Genomic DNA, 15,885 nt, shown 5'->3' on the forward strand with positions numbered 1-15,885 from the left:
ACCCTGACCCCCCTGGAATCTCTACTCACCATACCGAACCTGGCTTGCAGACTAGCTTTGGGCTTGAACAGTGCTCTAACCCCTCTGCGTTCCTCATTTTTCGAACTCCATACAGCCCTCAACCTTAAGCTGGCTCCAATAGTCCCACCTCCCCTACTTTCATCACCCACACTAAGCAGGGCAACCAGCACCATGTGCTACCTTGAGGATCTCCACTCAAGCACTGGCATTCAAACAATCAATGAAATCAAGTACAGGGCTCTCTCCCCACCCCACTTTAATTCCTAGTGCTGGCATGATACCACTTCATTATTTCCACTGTAATTCTATAGCACTTTACCTACTATGAGTGGTTAGGCTCCCACACTAACCCACAGAACCTACCACTTAAAATAGCATATAAAATACCAAACAAGCAAAATATACAAATTTCTCAACTTTTTATTTCAAAAAAATTTAACAGAAAAACTGTAGTACAATGAACATCTATTTTGCTTTTCATCCAGACTCACCAGTTATTAAATGGTTTGCCACATCTGTTCTCTCTCTAAACACATACCTCGTCCATATAATTTTAATAAGCCTTTTCCACACAAATCTACTTTTCAAGGTTTACAGATAAAGAATTTAAAGATGTTTGATTTGATCTTTTATTCCCCCCTCAAAAACCTGCTAATTAAAACAGACAACACTGGGGAGGGAGCCTGGCTGGCTCTGTCAGAAGAGCATGTGACTCTTGATCTTGAGGGTCTTGAGTTCAAGCCCCACACTGGCTGTAGAGTTTACTTAAAAATAAACTTAAAACCCTGCAGATTTTAAATTCTAAGAATGTCTCCAAATAAAAATACATTTGAGAGGGCGCCTGGGTGACTCAGTTGTTAAGCGTCTGCCTTTGGTTCAGGTCATGATCCCAGGGTCCTGGGTTCGAGCCCCGCATCAGGCTCCCTGCTTGGCAGGAAGCCTGCTTCTCCGTCTTGCACTCCCCCTGCCTGTGTTCCTGCTCTCGCTATCTCTCTGTCAAATAAATAAATAAAATCTTAAAAAAAACCCCACAAACATTTGACAAAGTACTTACAGAAAAGAGCATGTTCTTTTTATCTTGATTGACAGCCCGTGGGTCCGGGACAGGGTCAGTGTGCTTGATGACAGATACAGACTCACCTAAGCAGGTTGTGAGAAGGGATGGTTAGGTCTGTGCAATTCATACCTAGACCCTGAGCCCTCATCCACTCATGCTACCACCACTCTCAGGAAAGGAGATAAAAGACCCAATTCGCTTGAAGGAGAAAAACTAGTAAAATTTAGAAATAGAATCCCAGTCAATTGCCTGTATTTCCCGGAGTAACTATTCAAATCTAGTTTATTTTCAGGTATCACCTTTAATACTATGAATATATATTTATATTTATTTATTGTAAACTTACATATACACACTAACACTTCATAAAAAGGTCAAAGTATATTTGTTCTTAACACAATGAACATACCAGATACATAATACGTATAATGAGGAGCATCTACTGGGAAGCCTATTTTTGTTCATTAATGCCAGACATGAGAAATGAAAACATTGTTTTAGAAATATCTTCATTAGTAATGAGTGATCAGACCATTCTATTTCAATAAAATAAAACTGAAAAACAATCAGCACTAAAAATATCACATGGTAGATAAAGGACTACTTTAACTTTTACAATGTCTTGTCGAATCTGGTTTCAACCTTACTTAACATCGCTTATGAAATATATAACTGGGGTTGGTCTGAGTAACATGAAATGTGGCTCCAGTTGTTCATTTAAATTTCAGGTAGCCAACTTCACTCTCGATATCTGAACAAACCTGGTTCCTCACTCTAGTCTGAAACTACAGTATCATTATTTAACAAAAAAAACACTAAGTTTTATGAGAGGTTTTAAAAGATAATTATTGGGGCGCCTAGGTGGCTCAGTTGGTTAAGTGACTGCCTTCGGCTCAGGTCATGATCCTGGAGTCCCGGGATCGAGTCCCACATTGGGCTCCCTGCTCAGCGGGGAGTCTGCTTCTCCCTCTGACCCTCTTCCCTCTCGTGCTCTCTACCTCTCATTCTCTCTCAAATAAATAAAATCTTTAAAAAAAAAAAAAGGTAATTATTTCTGTAGGCATACTATGAAAATCTTATATGCACCACCTAATCAGTTTCCCAACATTTTACGGCTCAATCAGCTTTCAGCTTGTTGCTGCTAATGGGAGTTTTAGTAACTAAGCTATTCAGAGAAATAATAAAAGAGCCCAGGTTACTCACAGCACTTCCTCCTAGGACTTCAGCTGCTTTTCAAAACTGATAATCAGATAAATCTTGATTACCTTTGGGTTTTCTATTGACCCTATTTAACTCAGGTTAGCATTGTGTTAATCTTCTGACCACCTTACTTCCAGTTAATTAGAACCCTCCACCCTAGACTATGCCTTTACCAAAAAATGGAAAAATGTTCCAAACAATTTCAAATCTAAGCGTGCAAACTTTAGGCAGTAAAACATTCACCGTTTTTGGAGGCTGCTAACTTTTGTTAATTGTACATCTGATCATTGTAAATATGTTAGATGCAAGATTAGCATTCCTCCAATGAAAAAAATTATGGCTCCGGAACCTCTCTCCCCTGCCTGGGAAAAGAACGCTAAGTAATTAATTCATTTTCATAAAACAGAGAGACAACGCTTCAACCTTAAGATTATTACCTCTGCTAATGTAGAAATTTGTAACTTCTTTTTTTAGAAAGTAAAAACATAAAAGATTTTTGGTGAAAGCTATTTTTTTTTTTAAGATTTATTTGACTGAGAGTGAGTGAACGAGCACAAGCAGGGGAGTGGGAGAGGGAGAAGTAGGCTTCCCACTGAGCAGGGAGCCCAATGCAGGGCTCAATCCCAGGACCCCAGGATCATGATCTGAGCCATAGGCAGATGCTTAACCAACTGAGCCACCCGGGCACCCCGAAAGCTAATTTTTTTTTTTTTTTTAAGATTTTATTTGAGAGAGAGAGAATGAGAGACAGAGAGCACAAGAGGGAAGAGGGTCAGAGGGAGAAGCAGACTCCCCGCTGAGCGGGGAGCCCGATGTGGGACTCGATCCCAGGACTCCAGGATCATGACCTGAGCCGAAGGCAGTCGCCCAACTGAGCTACCCAGGTGCCCCCAAAAGCTAATTTTTGATAAAATTAAAAGACAAATAGAGGTCTTATGAGATGAAAGCCAAGTTTTTTTAAACCCGATACACTGGCAAAAAAGCCAGATTTCTAAAGCATTAAGAAATAACTATCTTGGAGGCGCCTGGGTGGCTCAGTCGTTAAGTGTCTGCTTTCAGCTCAGGTCATGATCCCAGGATCCTGTTTCTCCCTCTCCCACTCCCCTTGCTTGTGTTCCCTCTCTCGCTGTCTCTCTAATGAATAAATAAAATCTTAAAACAAAACAAAACAACTATCTTGGACAGGATTAAGATAAAACCCTAAAAAGGGACAGAAGGGGCAGGAGCCAACTCATGGTGTCTGAGCAGGACTTCAACATTCAGAGACCTTCCAACGTATAATGCTCACCTGTGAGAATGGACTGGTCAACTCTAAGAGTAGTAGATTTGATGGAAGTTAATCTTATATCAGCAGGAACTTTGTCACCAACTAGTTGGAAAAAAAAGGCAGCTAAAATAAGCAATTTTACAATTCATGTTTCATAGAGATGAATGTCTCCAAATAAAACACATCTTAAAGAAAATACATAGCCTGTATACAGCACAAATACATAAAAATCTGTTAAATTAAGCAAGATAATCAACTTCTCCTTAGGGTCATAAAAACTCTTGCTAAATAGATACCGGATTTGAATTACACAGGAAGGAAGAGAATAATGCTCGGGGAAACCTCTACAAGACACATTACTTACACACTTATACACACATGGCATGGTGAGGGGGATCAAGTTGTATATACCATGGTTTAATCCCATCATCAGAAGATATAAAATATCATGAGAAATAAAAGTACAGGGATATAAATTTAAAACAAATTGACAAGAGTTGAGAAAATGTGTCAAGTTTACAAAGATGTATAGAAATAGGAATTCTTATTATAGGGGGACTATAAAATCTGAAAATTTTGGTGTAAATAGAAAAAAAAAAATCAGAGTTCTAAATCACTTTAGAGGCAAGTGCCTGAGCAGAGATCAATGAAATTCTGTGTTAGTGCATGCTTAATAAGGACAAATTAAATGCATGTACCGCATTACATGGTCTATGTAAAAGTAACAGTTCATTCAGTGTTTATAATTCAACTCTGCTTCCAGACTTTGTGACCACCCTTATATGCTGCTGAGTATGAAAAAAAAAAAATGTTATAAAACCTCTGGAGTACAGTTTGACAATATATATCAAAACTACAAAGCACAATCTTTTTATCCCATATAATCCACTACAAGGAATTTACTCTTCAGATAGGCTCAGCAGAGTATGTTTAGTCACAGCGTAGTTTTATTATTAACAGTAGGAAGATGAGACAACTCCATTCATACTAAAGTGAAAATTTCCTCTAAGATATACTGTATATTAAGGGGGAAAACAGAAATGTGAAGCATCACCTATATCGACTGTCATTCATATAAGGAAATACCTTTGGGAAGGTATTACAAAATCTTAATGCTGGGTATGGAGTGGAGGGAGACTTTTCACTTTGTACTTTTGAAATCTGATTTATCAAATAAATGAATAAACCTCTTGCATCACCTCAAAGAAGATCTGTAAGTCAACTGAGTCTTCTTCCCCAGGCCAAAGAGCTCCTTTAACAGCTCTTAAAGGGTCCACATCTCTAGTTTGTATAGAGTAAATGCCACAGTGCAGATGCAGGAACAGATAAAGCCAATGTTTTACATGGTCTTGAGAATAGTGTCCAGAACACTGTAGACATTCAAATATTGTTGAACACATACTTATCAGTACCAAAGCAACCGAATATTAAAATAAGTGTACAACAGCTTTCCCTAACTTTCTGAAAGGTAACTATGGCAGTTTTCCAAGTCTGACACAAGGGAGAGCTAAAAATTAGAACAAGTACAGTCTCCCCTAGAATTGCATATAGTTTTTGTTGTTGTTGTTTTTTAAGAGGGAGTGGGGGGTGGGTGGGAGAGGCAGATAGAGAATCTTAAGCAGGCTCCATGCCCAGCACAGAGCCCAATGCATGGCTGAATCTCACCACCCTGAGATTATGACCTCAGCCAAAATCAAGTCAGATGCTTAAACGACTGAGCCACCTATGCACCTCTACATATAGTATTTTTAAGTCAAATGTTCATTTTTCCATGATTACATACTGAATTTTAACTGTCTGGTTATATATGTAAACTGGCAAAATAGCCATTCTATCCAAGTAGATTCATTTCATCTGTTAAGCCTTCAATTTAGCTCTGATTTTTCTGCATTTCAGAGCTTTGAAGTTCCAAAGAGTAGGATTTGCTTTTTGAGCTCCAGTTCATTAAACAGCCCTATAGCCTAACTAGGAAATGTGGTCACAAAGCAGCCCCAAAACAGACTGTCAGTATATAATCTCAAGAGGCAAAGATCATCCTTGCATTTGACTGCAGGGACACATTAGGTTAAGGTGAAATTCCTGCTGGAAATGCTTATGCAATGAACAGCAATACTCCCGGACTGAATAAATGAGAACCTTTCACTTTAATTCTGTTCCTACTATAATCAACCATATACGAAACTTCAGTGACATAAACAGCTAAAATGCCCCATCAAGATTTTGAAACCATTTAAAATTTTTTACTGTATTATTTCTGGATGTCATAATTAACTTGATCATGCATGATCTGGAACATGAAAAGAATGTAAGGTTCAATGATGAACCTATGACCCTAAATGGAAAATTTACTTGAAAATGTTTCTTGCTGTCATAGGCAATTTATGTCACTGGAGCAAAAAATTTCTAACATGGCACGGGGGTCCCCACAATCTTTAAGTACTAAGACACTTCTGCACTCCAATAGCTGATCATATACCAGCAATTTAAAAGCAGAACAGCTGATGCCTGGGTGGCTCAGTCGGTTAAGCATCTGCCTTTGGCTCAGGGTCATGATCCCAGGGTCCTGGGATCAAGCCCCCAGTCAGGCTCTCTGCTCAGCAGGGAGCCTGCTTCTCCCTCTCCCTACAGCTCCCCGTTTTGCATTCTCTGACCAAAAAACAAAAAACAAAAACATTTCATTTTTTTAAGATTTTATTTTATTTTATTTTTCAAAGATTTTATTTATTTATCTGAGAGAGAGAGAATGAGAGAGAGAACATGAGAGGAGAGAGGGTCAGAGGCAGAAGCAGACTCCCTGCTGAGCAGGGAGCCCAATATGGGACTCGATCCTGGGACTCCAGGATCATGACCTGAGCTGAAGGCAGTCGCTTAACCAACTGAGCCACCCAGGTGCCCCAAGAACATTTCATTTTTAAAAAAATTTGAGAAAGAGAGAGAGCACATACGGGGGCGGGGAGGTGGGCAGAGGCAGAAGCAGACTCCCTGCTGAGGAGGAAGCCCAATACGGGGCTCAATCCCAGGACCCTGAGATCATGACCTGAGCTAAAGGCAGACTCTTAACTGACTGAGCCACCCAAGTGCCCAGAACATTCCATTTTATACTGAAAGCTGAATCCTGTTTTTCTAGTTCAACAATTTTATGTATAAGCCATAGCATGTACTCTCATATACCTACCAGATTTAAAGCCAATCTAATATTCAAATTGAGGATAAACTACAAGAAGATTCAAAAGAAGTATCTTGGTATTTATTTTGCTGTGTTTCACTGGAAGCTCAGAGGATTTTTTTTTTTTTAAAGATTTTATTTATTTATTTGACAGAGAAGAGACACAGCGAGAGAGGGAACACAAGCAGGGGGGAGTGCAGAGGGAGAAGCAGGCTTCCCGTGGAACAGGGAGCCCGATGCAGGGCTCGATCCCAGGATGCTGGGATCATGACCTGAGCCAGAGGCAGATGCTTAACGACTGAGCCACCCAGGCGCCCCAGCTCAGAGGATTTAAAATAGGTGGAATGTATCTTTGAGGCAATGAATACCAACATTAAATTTCTTTCCTGGATAACATGGTCAACATATTAGCCATTAGCTTGAGGCAGTATCAATTACTATACATAGGCAGCATTAAAAATTATACTTCTACTGGCATTATAAAAAACCAGCTACTTTCCCCCCTAAAGGTTTTTCTTTTTAAGATTTTATTTTTAAGCAATCTCTATGCCCAACATGGGAATCAAACTCACAACCCTGACATCAAGAGTCGCACACCCTACTGAGCCAGCCAGGCACCCCTGCCCCAAAGGTCTATTTTAAATATATTAAAAAATTTCTTTGCTATACAGAAATTATATGGATACACATTTAATTGTTGGCCAAATATTTAGAAATGACTCAGCTGTCAAATGCTAGTAGAACAAATGACCTGGGAAGCCCTTAAAAACAGACCTCAAGCTTTTCTCAACTTCTCTTCCATCTGACAACAGCCATTCTAACTGGGAGGCAATTAAATATTTAGGAGTTAAAAGAAAAATATCATCTGGGAGCCATTTATAAACTATACAACCTCAGGACCTGCTCTTCAAGAATCTGGTTCAAGGGGTGCCTGGGTGGCTCAGTCGTTAAGCTTCTGCCTTCGGCTCAGGTCATGATCCCAGGGTCCTGGGATCGAGCCCTGCATCAGGCTCCCTGCTCCGCGGGAAGCCTGCCTCTCCCTCTCCCACTCCCCATGCTTGTGTTCCCTCTCTCGCTGTGTCTCTATCAAATAAATAAAATCTTTAAAAAAATAATAATAATCTGGTTCAATGCATTTGGGATGGGAATCCAGCTTTCAAAAAGTTCTCCAAACACAAAAAATACAAGAAACAACAACAACCAATTATAATAATGGGTTTCAGATCCCACGAAGGGCTTATTCAGAACAGCCGGTTTACTTTGTGCTGTTTCTCATGTGCCAAGTATGCCAGCTCTAGGCCAAGAAGACCTTAATTCCCCCAACACCTGAGAAATTTATTACCTTAAAGTTTTACATTGGGGGTACCTGGGTAGCTCAGGCAATTAAGCATCTTGACTTTTTTTTTAAGATTTTATTTATTTATTTGACAGAGACAGCGGGAGCAGGAACACAAGCAGAGGGAGTGGGGAGGGAGAAGCAGGCTTCCAGCCAAGCAGGGAGCCCGATGCGGGGCTCGATCCCAGGACCTTGGATCACTACCGGAGTTGAAGGCAGACGCTTAACAACTGAGCCACCCAGGCACCCCAGCCATCTTGACTCTTGATTTCAGCTCAGGTCACGATCTCAGGGTTGTTGGATCGAGCCCCACGTTGGGCTCTGTGATTAGCAGAGTTGGCTTTAAATTCTCTCCCTCTCCCTCACCTTCTGTCCCTCCCCCTGCTCACTTGCAAAGGTGCAAGCTCTCTCCCAAATAAAGTTTTACATTTGTTTCCATTTGTAACTGATCTCTGTAAGAAAGCAGCATAAATCCATACAGAAGCATCAATCCAAACCGGTCTTAAAATACCTGCTATGGGGGTGCCTGGGTGGCTCAGATGGTTAAGTGTCTGCCTTCGGCTTGGGTCACGATCCCAGAGTCCTGGGATCAAGCCCCACATCAGGCTCCTGGCTCAGCAGGGAGCCTGCTTCTCCCTCTGCCCCTCCCCCTGCTCATGTGCTGTGTATCGAATGAATTAAAAAAAAAAAAAAAACCTGCTATGTTCTAGTATTCTCTTAGCTAGAAAAACCCTCACATCATCCTAATCAACCCATGTCCTCATTTTAGTTAGGAAACTAAAGCTCAAAGTAAAAGGGGTTTTACCTAAGGAACTTCAATTAAGGAAAGACTTAACCTACTGTGTGACTCTGCTTTGTGTTTTTCTAAGAGTCAATTTAGGATTGAATCCATTAAGAAGCACACTCTAAGGAAGGAAAAGATTCACAAGATTCAATGGATACTTTTCAAACTAAGACATAATTTTCTTTTGTCTGCAGGCTTCTATGAATTTCAGACAGAGGGCTTTGTGAGTGAGGAGCAGGCAGTGCTGTTCCTGATGATCGCACCCAGTAATATTTCCCTGATGGGGCATGTCAATGCCCTTAGGGCAAGTGGTAGTGGAAAATTCTTACTCTTGCCAAGTGGATGCTCTGCAATTTTTTCCTCTGAAATTTTTCCCCTGTCTCTTGGGTTCTAGTGGTGTAATAAAAGAATAAACTCTATTATAAATATCTTCGATTTGTTTAACATCTGACACTTTTCAAATTCAGCTTTTGGCTTCATAAGTCCATAAACTCTTTAACCTGCTACCACAATAGGGATTTCCACTCTGAACAAAATCCTCAATGTATACTTTATGCTAGGTGACCAAGAATGCAAGTAAAAGTCAAAAGAAATTACTCTGCCACATTTTAGAAATGAACACAAACTTTATCTTAAAACCTGGGAAAGAGTGTTCATAAGCCATGGTACTTAAACGGTGTTACACCATTCCATCAAAAATAAATACTGATGGGGGCGCCTGGCTGGCTCAGTCGGTAGAGGATGTGGTTCTTGATCTCGGGGTTGTGAGTTCAAGCCCCTGCTGGGTGTTGAGATTACTAAAAAAAAATTAAATAAACTTTAAAATAAATGAATGAATACTGATAGTTAAAATCAGCATTACTTAGAAAAGGCCTTAAAAAATATTGTATATAGAGAGAGCACACACACATGTTGGCAGTGGGGGAGGGAAAAAGGGGGAGGGAAGAGAGAATCTTAAGCAGACTTCACACTAAGCAAAGAGCCTGATCCAGGGGTCGATCTCATGACTCTGAGATCAAGACCTGAGCTGAGTTGGATGCTTAACCGACTGTGTGACCCAGGTGCCCCACAGAAAAGGCCTTTTTATGAACTGGTTATATGTAGGGAGAAAAAAAATCTACTTTACTGTGACAAATTCTACCAGCTATTCAAGTCTTTTCTAAGGAAAAACTATATATAAGATCAGAAATTACCTCCTAAATATCACTATTGTTTTTGAGTTTAAATGGCTCCTAGGAAAAGCAAGCTGTAATAGAATTAACCTAAATTACTTAAACATTTAACTATGACTCAAACATTTTCATTATGTTTCCGATTTGAGTCATAGATTTTTATAGTCAGACAGAGTGAATGAAATTCCTCACTTGAGAAGCCCACTTGCCTACCTTCTCCAGGCCTCAGAGTGAGCAGGGAAGGAACATCACAAATCGCTAATACCAAGTTTGCTCCCAGTCCATTTTTTGGGAGTATTACCCATAAGAAGACTCATCTTTCAAAAATGCAAATGTTTAAAAAAAAGAAAAAAGCAAATGTAATACTCTTATTTAAACTTAAAATGTTTCAATAGTGGGACGCCTGGGTGGCTCAGTCGTTAGGCGTCTTGCCCTCGGCTAGGGTCGTGATCCTGGGATCGAGCCCCAGACTGGGCTCCCTGCTCCTGTGTCTGCTTCTCCCTCTCCCTGCTCATGTGTGCTCTCTCTCTCTCTCCCCCTCTCAAATAAATAAAATTTTTTAAAATAAAATAAAATGAAATAAAATGTTTCAATAGTTTCTTCCTCCCAGAACTGAGATCAAGTTAGTATCTTAACCGTGGTTTATAGGACCTCCCAGGACCCAGCTGCTGCTTGCTTCTTACCACAGTCCCCTTCCTCTAACACAACACAATGGTTTCCAATTCCTCAAAGTTCTTTCTGAGTCTCTCACACCCTCTCTGCTTCACCCCATCTGACCCCACCCAGCAAGGCTTTCCGTGAACTCCCACTTTAGGTTGCTATCCCTTTCAATGTGCCCACAGAGAGCTGTCCTTTCCTTTTCCAAGGCTCTCACACCACGTGCTTGGTAAGTCTTCCTACTCAGTCACTGCTCATTTCCTAGTCCCAAGCACTGTGCTAGTGCACAGTGGGCACCAGATAAAATATCTGTCAACAAATGAAGTACTTGCACACATTATTTCCTTTAATAAACCAGCATCACAGATTTATGACGATTATCAAGTTGAAGAACACCACAAAAAGAAGAACAATGAAGAGAGTCAGGACCAAAGAGATCTCAGACTTGGCTGAGCTGAATGAGGCAACAGTGACTGTTACTTAAATTCTACATTTAGACTATCAACAAAAAAACCATGTATGCTAGCAGAGATCGGAGGTGTAGGGGAAAGAGCACATGTGAGAGCAGGGCTTTAGCTGGTAAGGCAATGAAGGTTGCCAAAGAAGTGTCCTTAGCCTGTAAAAGCAGAGTGTCTAGACTATCAACCAGACTCCATTTACATAATGGCATTAAGTCTGGGCACCAAAGAAAACCATCAAGATGGTAAAGGGTTTGAAAATAATTACATGAACAGCTGAAAGAGTTAAAACTAGCTTGGAAATTAAAATTTTAGCATAGGGCGCCTGAGTGGCTCAGATGGTTTAAAGTCTGCCTACAGCTCGGGTCATGATCTCCAGGTCCTGGGATTAGGCTCCCAGCTCAGAGAGGAGTCTGCTTCTCCCTCTTCTGCCTCTCCCCCTGCTTGTGCTCTGTCTCTCTCTCAGATAAATAAAATCTTTAAAAAAAATAAAAATTTTAGCATATACCACACTGTTTGCACTCAAGAGTCTCCGTTCCACCACAACTGTCTCTTTCAACTGGACAAGCTGCAGCTGCTCCAGGTTCTAGTCATTTAAGTTCCCTCCGGTTCTAAAAGGGCCATGAATTTACCTTCATCCACCTAATGGGGCTATCATGGCAGGAGGAATCAAACTTTTGTGTGACTAAAAAGTGAAAAACTAACGTACAGAACAGATGAGTATATTGTAGCTAGTAATAAGGAATATTTTATAATAAAACAGACTAAAAATGGCATAGCTGGTCCTAAAGAGCCAAATTTCTGGTGGCTGGAGGTGTAAGGTAATAGCTCATGAGATGCTGCAGCAGCAGCCCATCACTAAGCAAGCTAACAGCACACAGTATCTGGCATACCCACCAACAGTTTTCTCATTATTACAAAAGCCTGCTTTTTAAAAGGTGAAAACCCGTTCCTCAGTCCCCTCATCCAAATAGATACCAGCTGTTAACATCTTTCTCTCCTAGGCATCTATGGATAAACTAAAACTTTATTAAAACAGAAATCACAAACCTTTTACATTAATATATACTTATCTGTCTCATGCTTTTTTAATGGCTGCATAGTGCTAACACCCACTAAAATTTGGGGAATGCCTGCTTATTCTATACCAACCACTGCCATAAGGGCTTTATGGGTTACTAACAACCTTCATAATTCTAAGAAAGAGGTGGTTATCTTCATTCCCAGTTTACACATGAGAAAAATGAGGCAAAGCAAACTTGCTCAAGGTCACAGCGTTTATATCCACACTACACAGTAAGTCAGTCACCATTTTCATGGCCACCTAGCCATTTCTTATTTTTCCTATTACACTGTTATATGCTGAACATCTTTGTGCACTGAGATTACTTCCGGAGGACAGATTCATAGAAGCAAAATTTTCCCACATATACTCCCACCAAATTTAATCCTTGCCATTTCTTCATTCTCAATCTTCTATTTTTCTGAGCATTGGAATACTTTATTTTTCAAAATTCTTTTATCTTCAAGATCAAAGTTGTTTTACATTTTTACATAGTCAAATCTGGTGCTCTTGAAAGTTCTGTATCACACTTAGGAAATGTGTTCCCAATACAATGTCCTTTCTTCTAATTTTTCCAAAATCTTTATCAGAGTGACATGGATGGAGATGGTACTTACTGGTACTGTGACTACCTCTGAGTCATGGGGAATGGGGAGGAGGTAATTACAGGAAATCAGGAAATGCCAGCCCCAGGAGATTTAGGTGAGGCTTCAAGATCAACTAGTCCATCGTGATCTGATGGTTGAGGGAGACCTTCCTGAGTCCCTTGTTTCTCAGGTTCTTAAAAGTCTTAGCTACCCTGACTGATGAATGAAGGGCCCTAGGTCTCAAAACTCTGCTTCTAATACATCTGCGCTGATTTCTCTAAGACTATTTGCTCTTCTGCTTATGTACAAGTTCTTAAGATTAAGAACTTAACATCTCTCATTCTGAAACAGAACTATGGCTTACAGGAACACCTAAGATACCGATTTCTACACTATCTGGATGCAGAGGCTCAGACTTACACCTCCAGCTAGCCATTTCTTCTTCTATCCTTCTCACTGCGAAACGACTCCATACGGGGGAAAAGGCAAGAGAGCAAACCTGCTCCCCACCGTATTTGGTCATACATTTTTGCTTCTACTTCTCTAATCCACGTTTATCATTTTAGAGCATCTGGGTTTTTTTGTTGTTTTTTTGTTTTTTGGGGAGGCAAGTGATCTCTACTCCCAACGTCAGGGCTTAAACTCATGATCTCGAGATCAAGAGAGTCTCAGGCTCTATCAACTGAGTCAGTCAGGCACCCCAGGTTTATCATTTTAGAAACAGGTAAAACCTATTTAACAATGTTCCAGCAATAGTATGTAAATTGCTTAACAATATTTTACTTGATTACACTCCTTAATTATACTTCTTTTCCCCCTCCCCAGTTTGAGATCAACATATAACACTGTATAAGCTTAAGGTGTACAACATGATGTGATATATGTATAAACTGCAAAATGATTACTACAATTAGTTAATACATCCGCCAGCTCATAGTTATAATTTTTTTCCTTGTGAGAAGAGCTTTAGCAATTTTCAAATATAGAGTGTTGTTAACTATAGTCACCATGTTTGACATTACGTCCCCTGAACATCTGTCTTACAATTGGAATTTTGTACCTTTTGGCCACCTTCACCCAGTTACCTCACCTGGATGTCCCTGGCAAACGCCAATCTGATCTGTTTCTAGGAGTTTTTGTTTTGTTTTGTTTTTTAGATTCTATATATAAGTGAGACCACACAATATGTGCCTTTCTCTGACTTATTTCACTTAACACCCTCAAGGTCTATCTGTATTGTTGCAAATGGCATGATTTCCTTCTTTTTTATGGCTGAGTAATATTCCACTGCACATATATAACACATTTCTTTACCCATTCATCCACCAACAGATGTTTAGGTTGTTTCCATGTCTTGCCTATTGTAAACAACACTACAAGTAACATGGAGGGGTACAGATATTTCTTTGGGATAGTGATTTCCTTTCCCTCAGATATATACCCAGAAATGGAATTGCTGGATCATATGAAGTACGTACTTTCAAAAAACATTGCTCTAAGCAGTTAACCAGATCTGAAGGCCTGTTTTTGTCTGTTTTTAAAAGAGCTCTCAATGGGGCACCTGGATGGCTCAGCAAGTTAGGGGTCTGACTCTTGATTTCAGCTCAGGTCATGATCCCAGGGTCCTGAGACAGAGCCCCAGGTCAGGCTCTGAGCTCAGCATGGAGTCTGCTTGAGATTCTCTCCCTCTCCCTCTCCCAGTCCCCCTTCAAGTGGATGCACACACATGCTCTCTCAAATAAATAAAAAATAATAATAAATCTTTAAAAGAGCCTGTAAGTATTAAAGAGGGCACATTCTGCGTGGAGCACTGGGTGTTATGCACAAACAATGAATCATGGAACACTACATCAAAAACTAATGATGTAATGTATGGTGATTAACAATAAAAAAATTAAAAATAAGAGAGCCTGTAAGACAAGAATGATTTTTACAATTTTAGAGGCTTAATTAAAAAAATTATATATATTTTTCTACAGAGACTGTGTGGGGCCCAAAGAGCCTCAAATATTTACTAAAAGGCTCTGTATGCCAAACAAAACAAAACAAAACAAAAACACCTCTCTGCTCTACAGCACAGAATCTTGGGTATTTGTATTAGCGGTTAGGGAGCTTGGCAGTTATGGATCAAAGTGTTTGCTGACTTTCAGACTGCTCCAAATCCTTTTTTTCCTAAAAGCAAAAGTACACCTGGACTCATGGCCCCAGTTAACAAATGATAAGACCGTGTTATCAGAATCAGACATCTTCTAGAGCCAGAAAGCTCCTTAAAAAAGCCTACTCCAATTACCCAATTCTGTAGAGGTTAATCTGTCCAGTGTCATGCAGAATTAGAATAATAATCCAGGTTCTTTTGTCAATCAGTCATCTTTGTATTTTACAACTTTGTCTTTCCTTTCCCTCAACTGCTTGGAAACATCGCTTCACAGGTTATTAATTTCCATTACTGGAAGGTGACTATCAACAGTGGAACTTTTCTTCCCTTAAATAGTTGCCAAGTTTAAGAATTAGTTTTTTTGCTGACTAAATCCCAAAACTGCTGGCACTACTTACTGAACATTAACTTTTCATTTTAGGAAATAAATCAATCTCTTTAGAAGCTAAAGCAAATGTAATTTTAGTTAAGACTGTCATTTCTATCACATAATCTTAAGATATGATTTGCTCTAAAGTATACTTACTATAGGACAGAAATCATCTAAGGATACTTCTGTCTTTGTACTATTCACCAACTCCAGGTTACCAACACACATAAAGTTTGTTGTTTTTTTTTTTAAAGATTTTATTTATTTATTTGACAGAGAGAGAGAGACAGCGGGAGAAGGAATACAAGCAGGGGGAGTGGGAGAGGGAGAAGCAGGCTTCCTGCAGAGCAGGGAGCCCAATGCGGGGCTCGATCCCAGGACCCTGGAATCATGACCTGAGCCGAAGGCAGACGCTTAATGACTGAGCCACCCAAGTGCCCCCATAAAGTTTGTTTTAAACAATCCTGAAAACAATGGCCTTGAGAGTCAATAAATAACCCCCCAGGCATACTAGAAACCCTAAAATTCTGAAGTGAAGACTTTTATGACTACCATAGCTTGCTTCACTTTGTAAGATTAGCAGATAATCCAG

At 40.0% G+C, this 15,885-nt stretch overlaps 1 protein-coding gene across 2 annotated transcripts in view; it reads right to left on the reverse strand.

Moving 5' to 3' along the window:
- ATP2A2 (ATPase sarcoplasmic/endoplasmic reticulum Ca2+ transporting 2) overlaps window positions 1–15,885 on the reverse strand; it is a 57,715-nt gene that overhangs the window by 20,465 nt on the left and 21,365 nt on the right. For both annotated transcript variants that reach the window (XR_012374855.1, XM_025889740.2), the window contains exons 6-7: window positions 3,567–3,647; window positions 1,076–1,161 (exon numbers count right to left, since the gene is read on the reverse strand). Coding sequence is in view for 1 of the 2 variants with exons in the window: in XM_025889740.2 (XP_025745525.2) it covers window positions 1,076–1,161; window positions 3,567–3,647 (167 nt within the window). In the remaining variant the exon portion in view is untranslated. The remainder of the gene's footprint in view (window positions 1–1,075; window positions 1,162–3,566; window positions 3,648–15,885) is intronic.

The sequence above is a fragment of the Callorhinus ursinus genome, unplaced genomic scaffold (genome assembly GCF_003265705.2).
Source record: "Callorhinus ursinus isolate GAN/ISIS: 27379988/994484 unplaced genomic scaffold, GSC_fseal_2.0 scaffold41, whole genome shotgun sequence".
Taxonomy (NCBI): domain Eukaryota; kingdom Metazoa; phylum Chordata; class Mammalia; order Carnivora; family Otariidae; genus Callorhinus; species Callorhinus ursinus.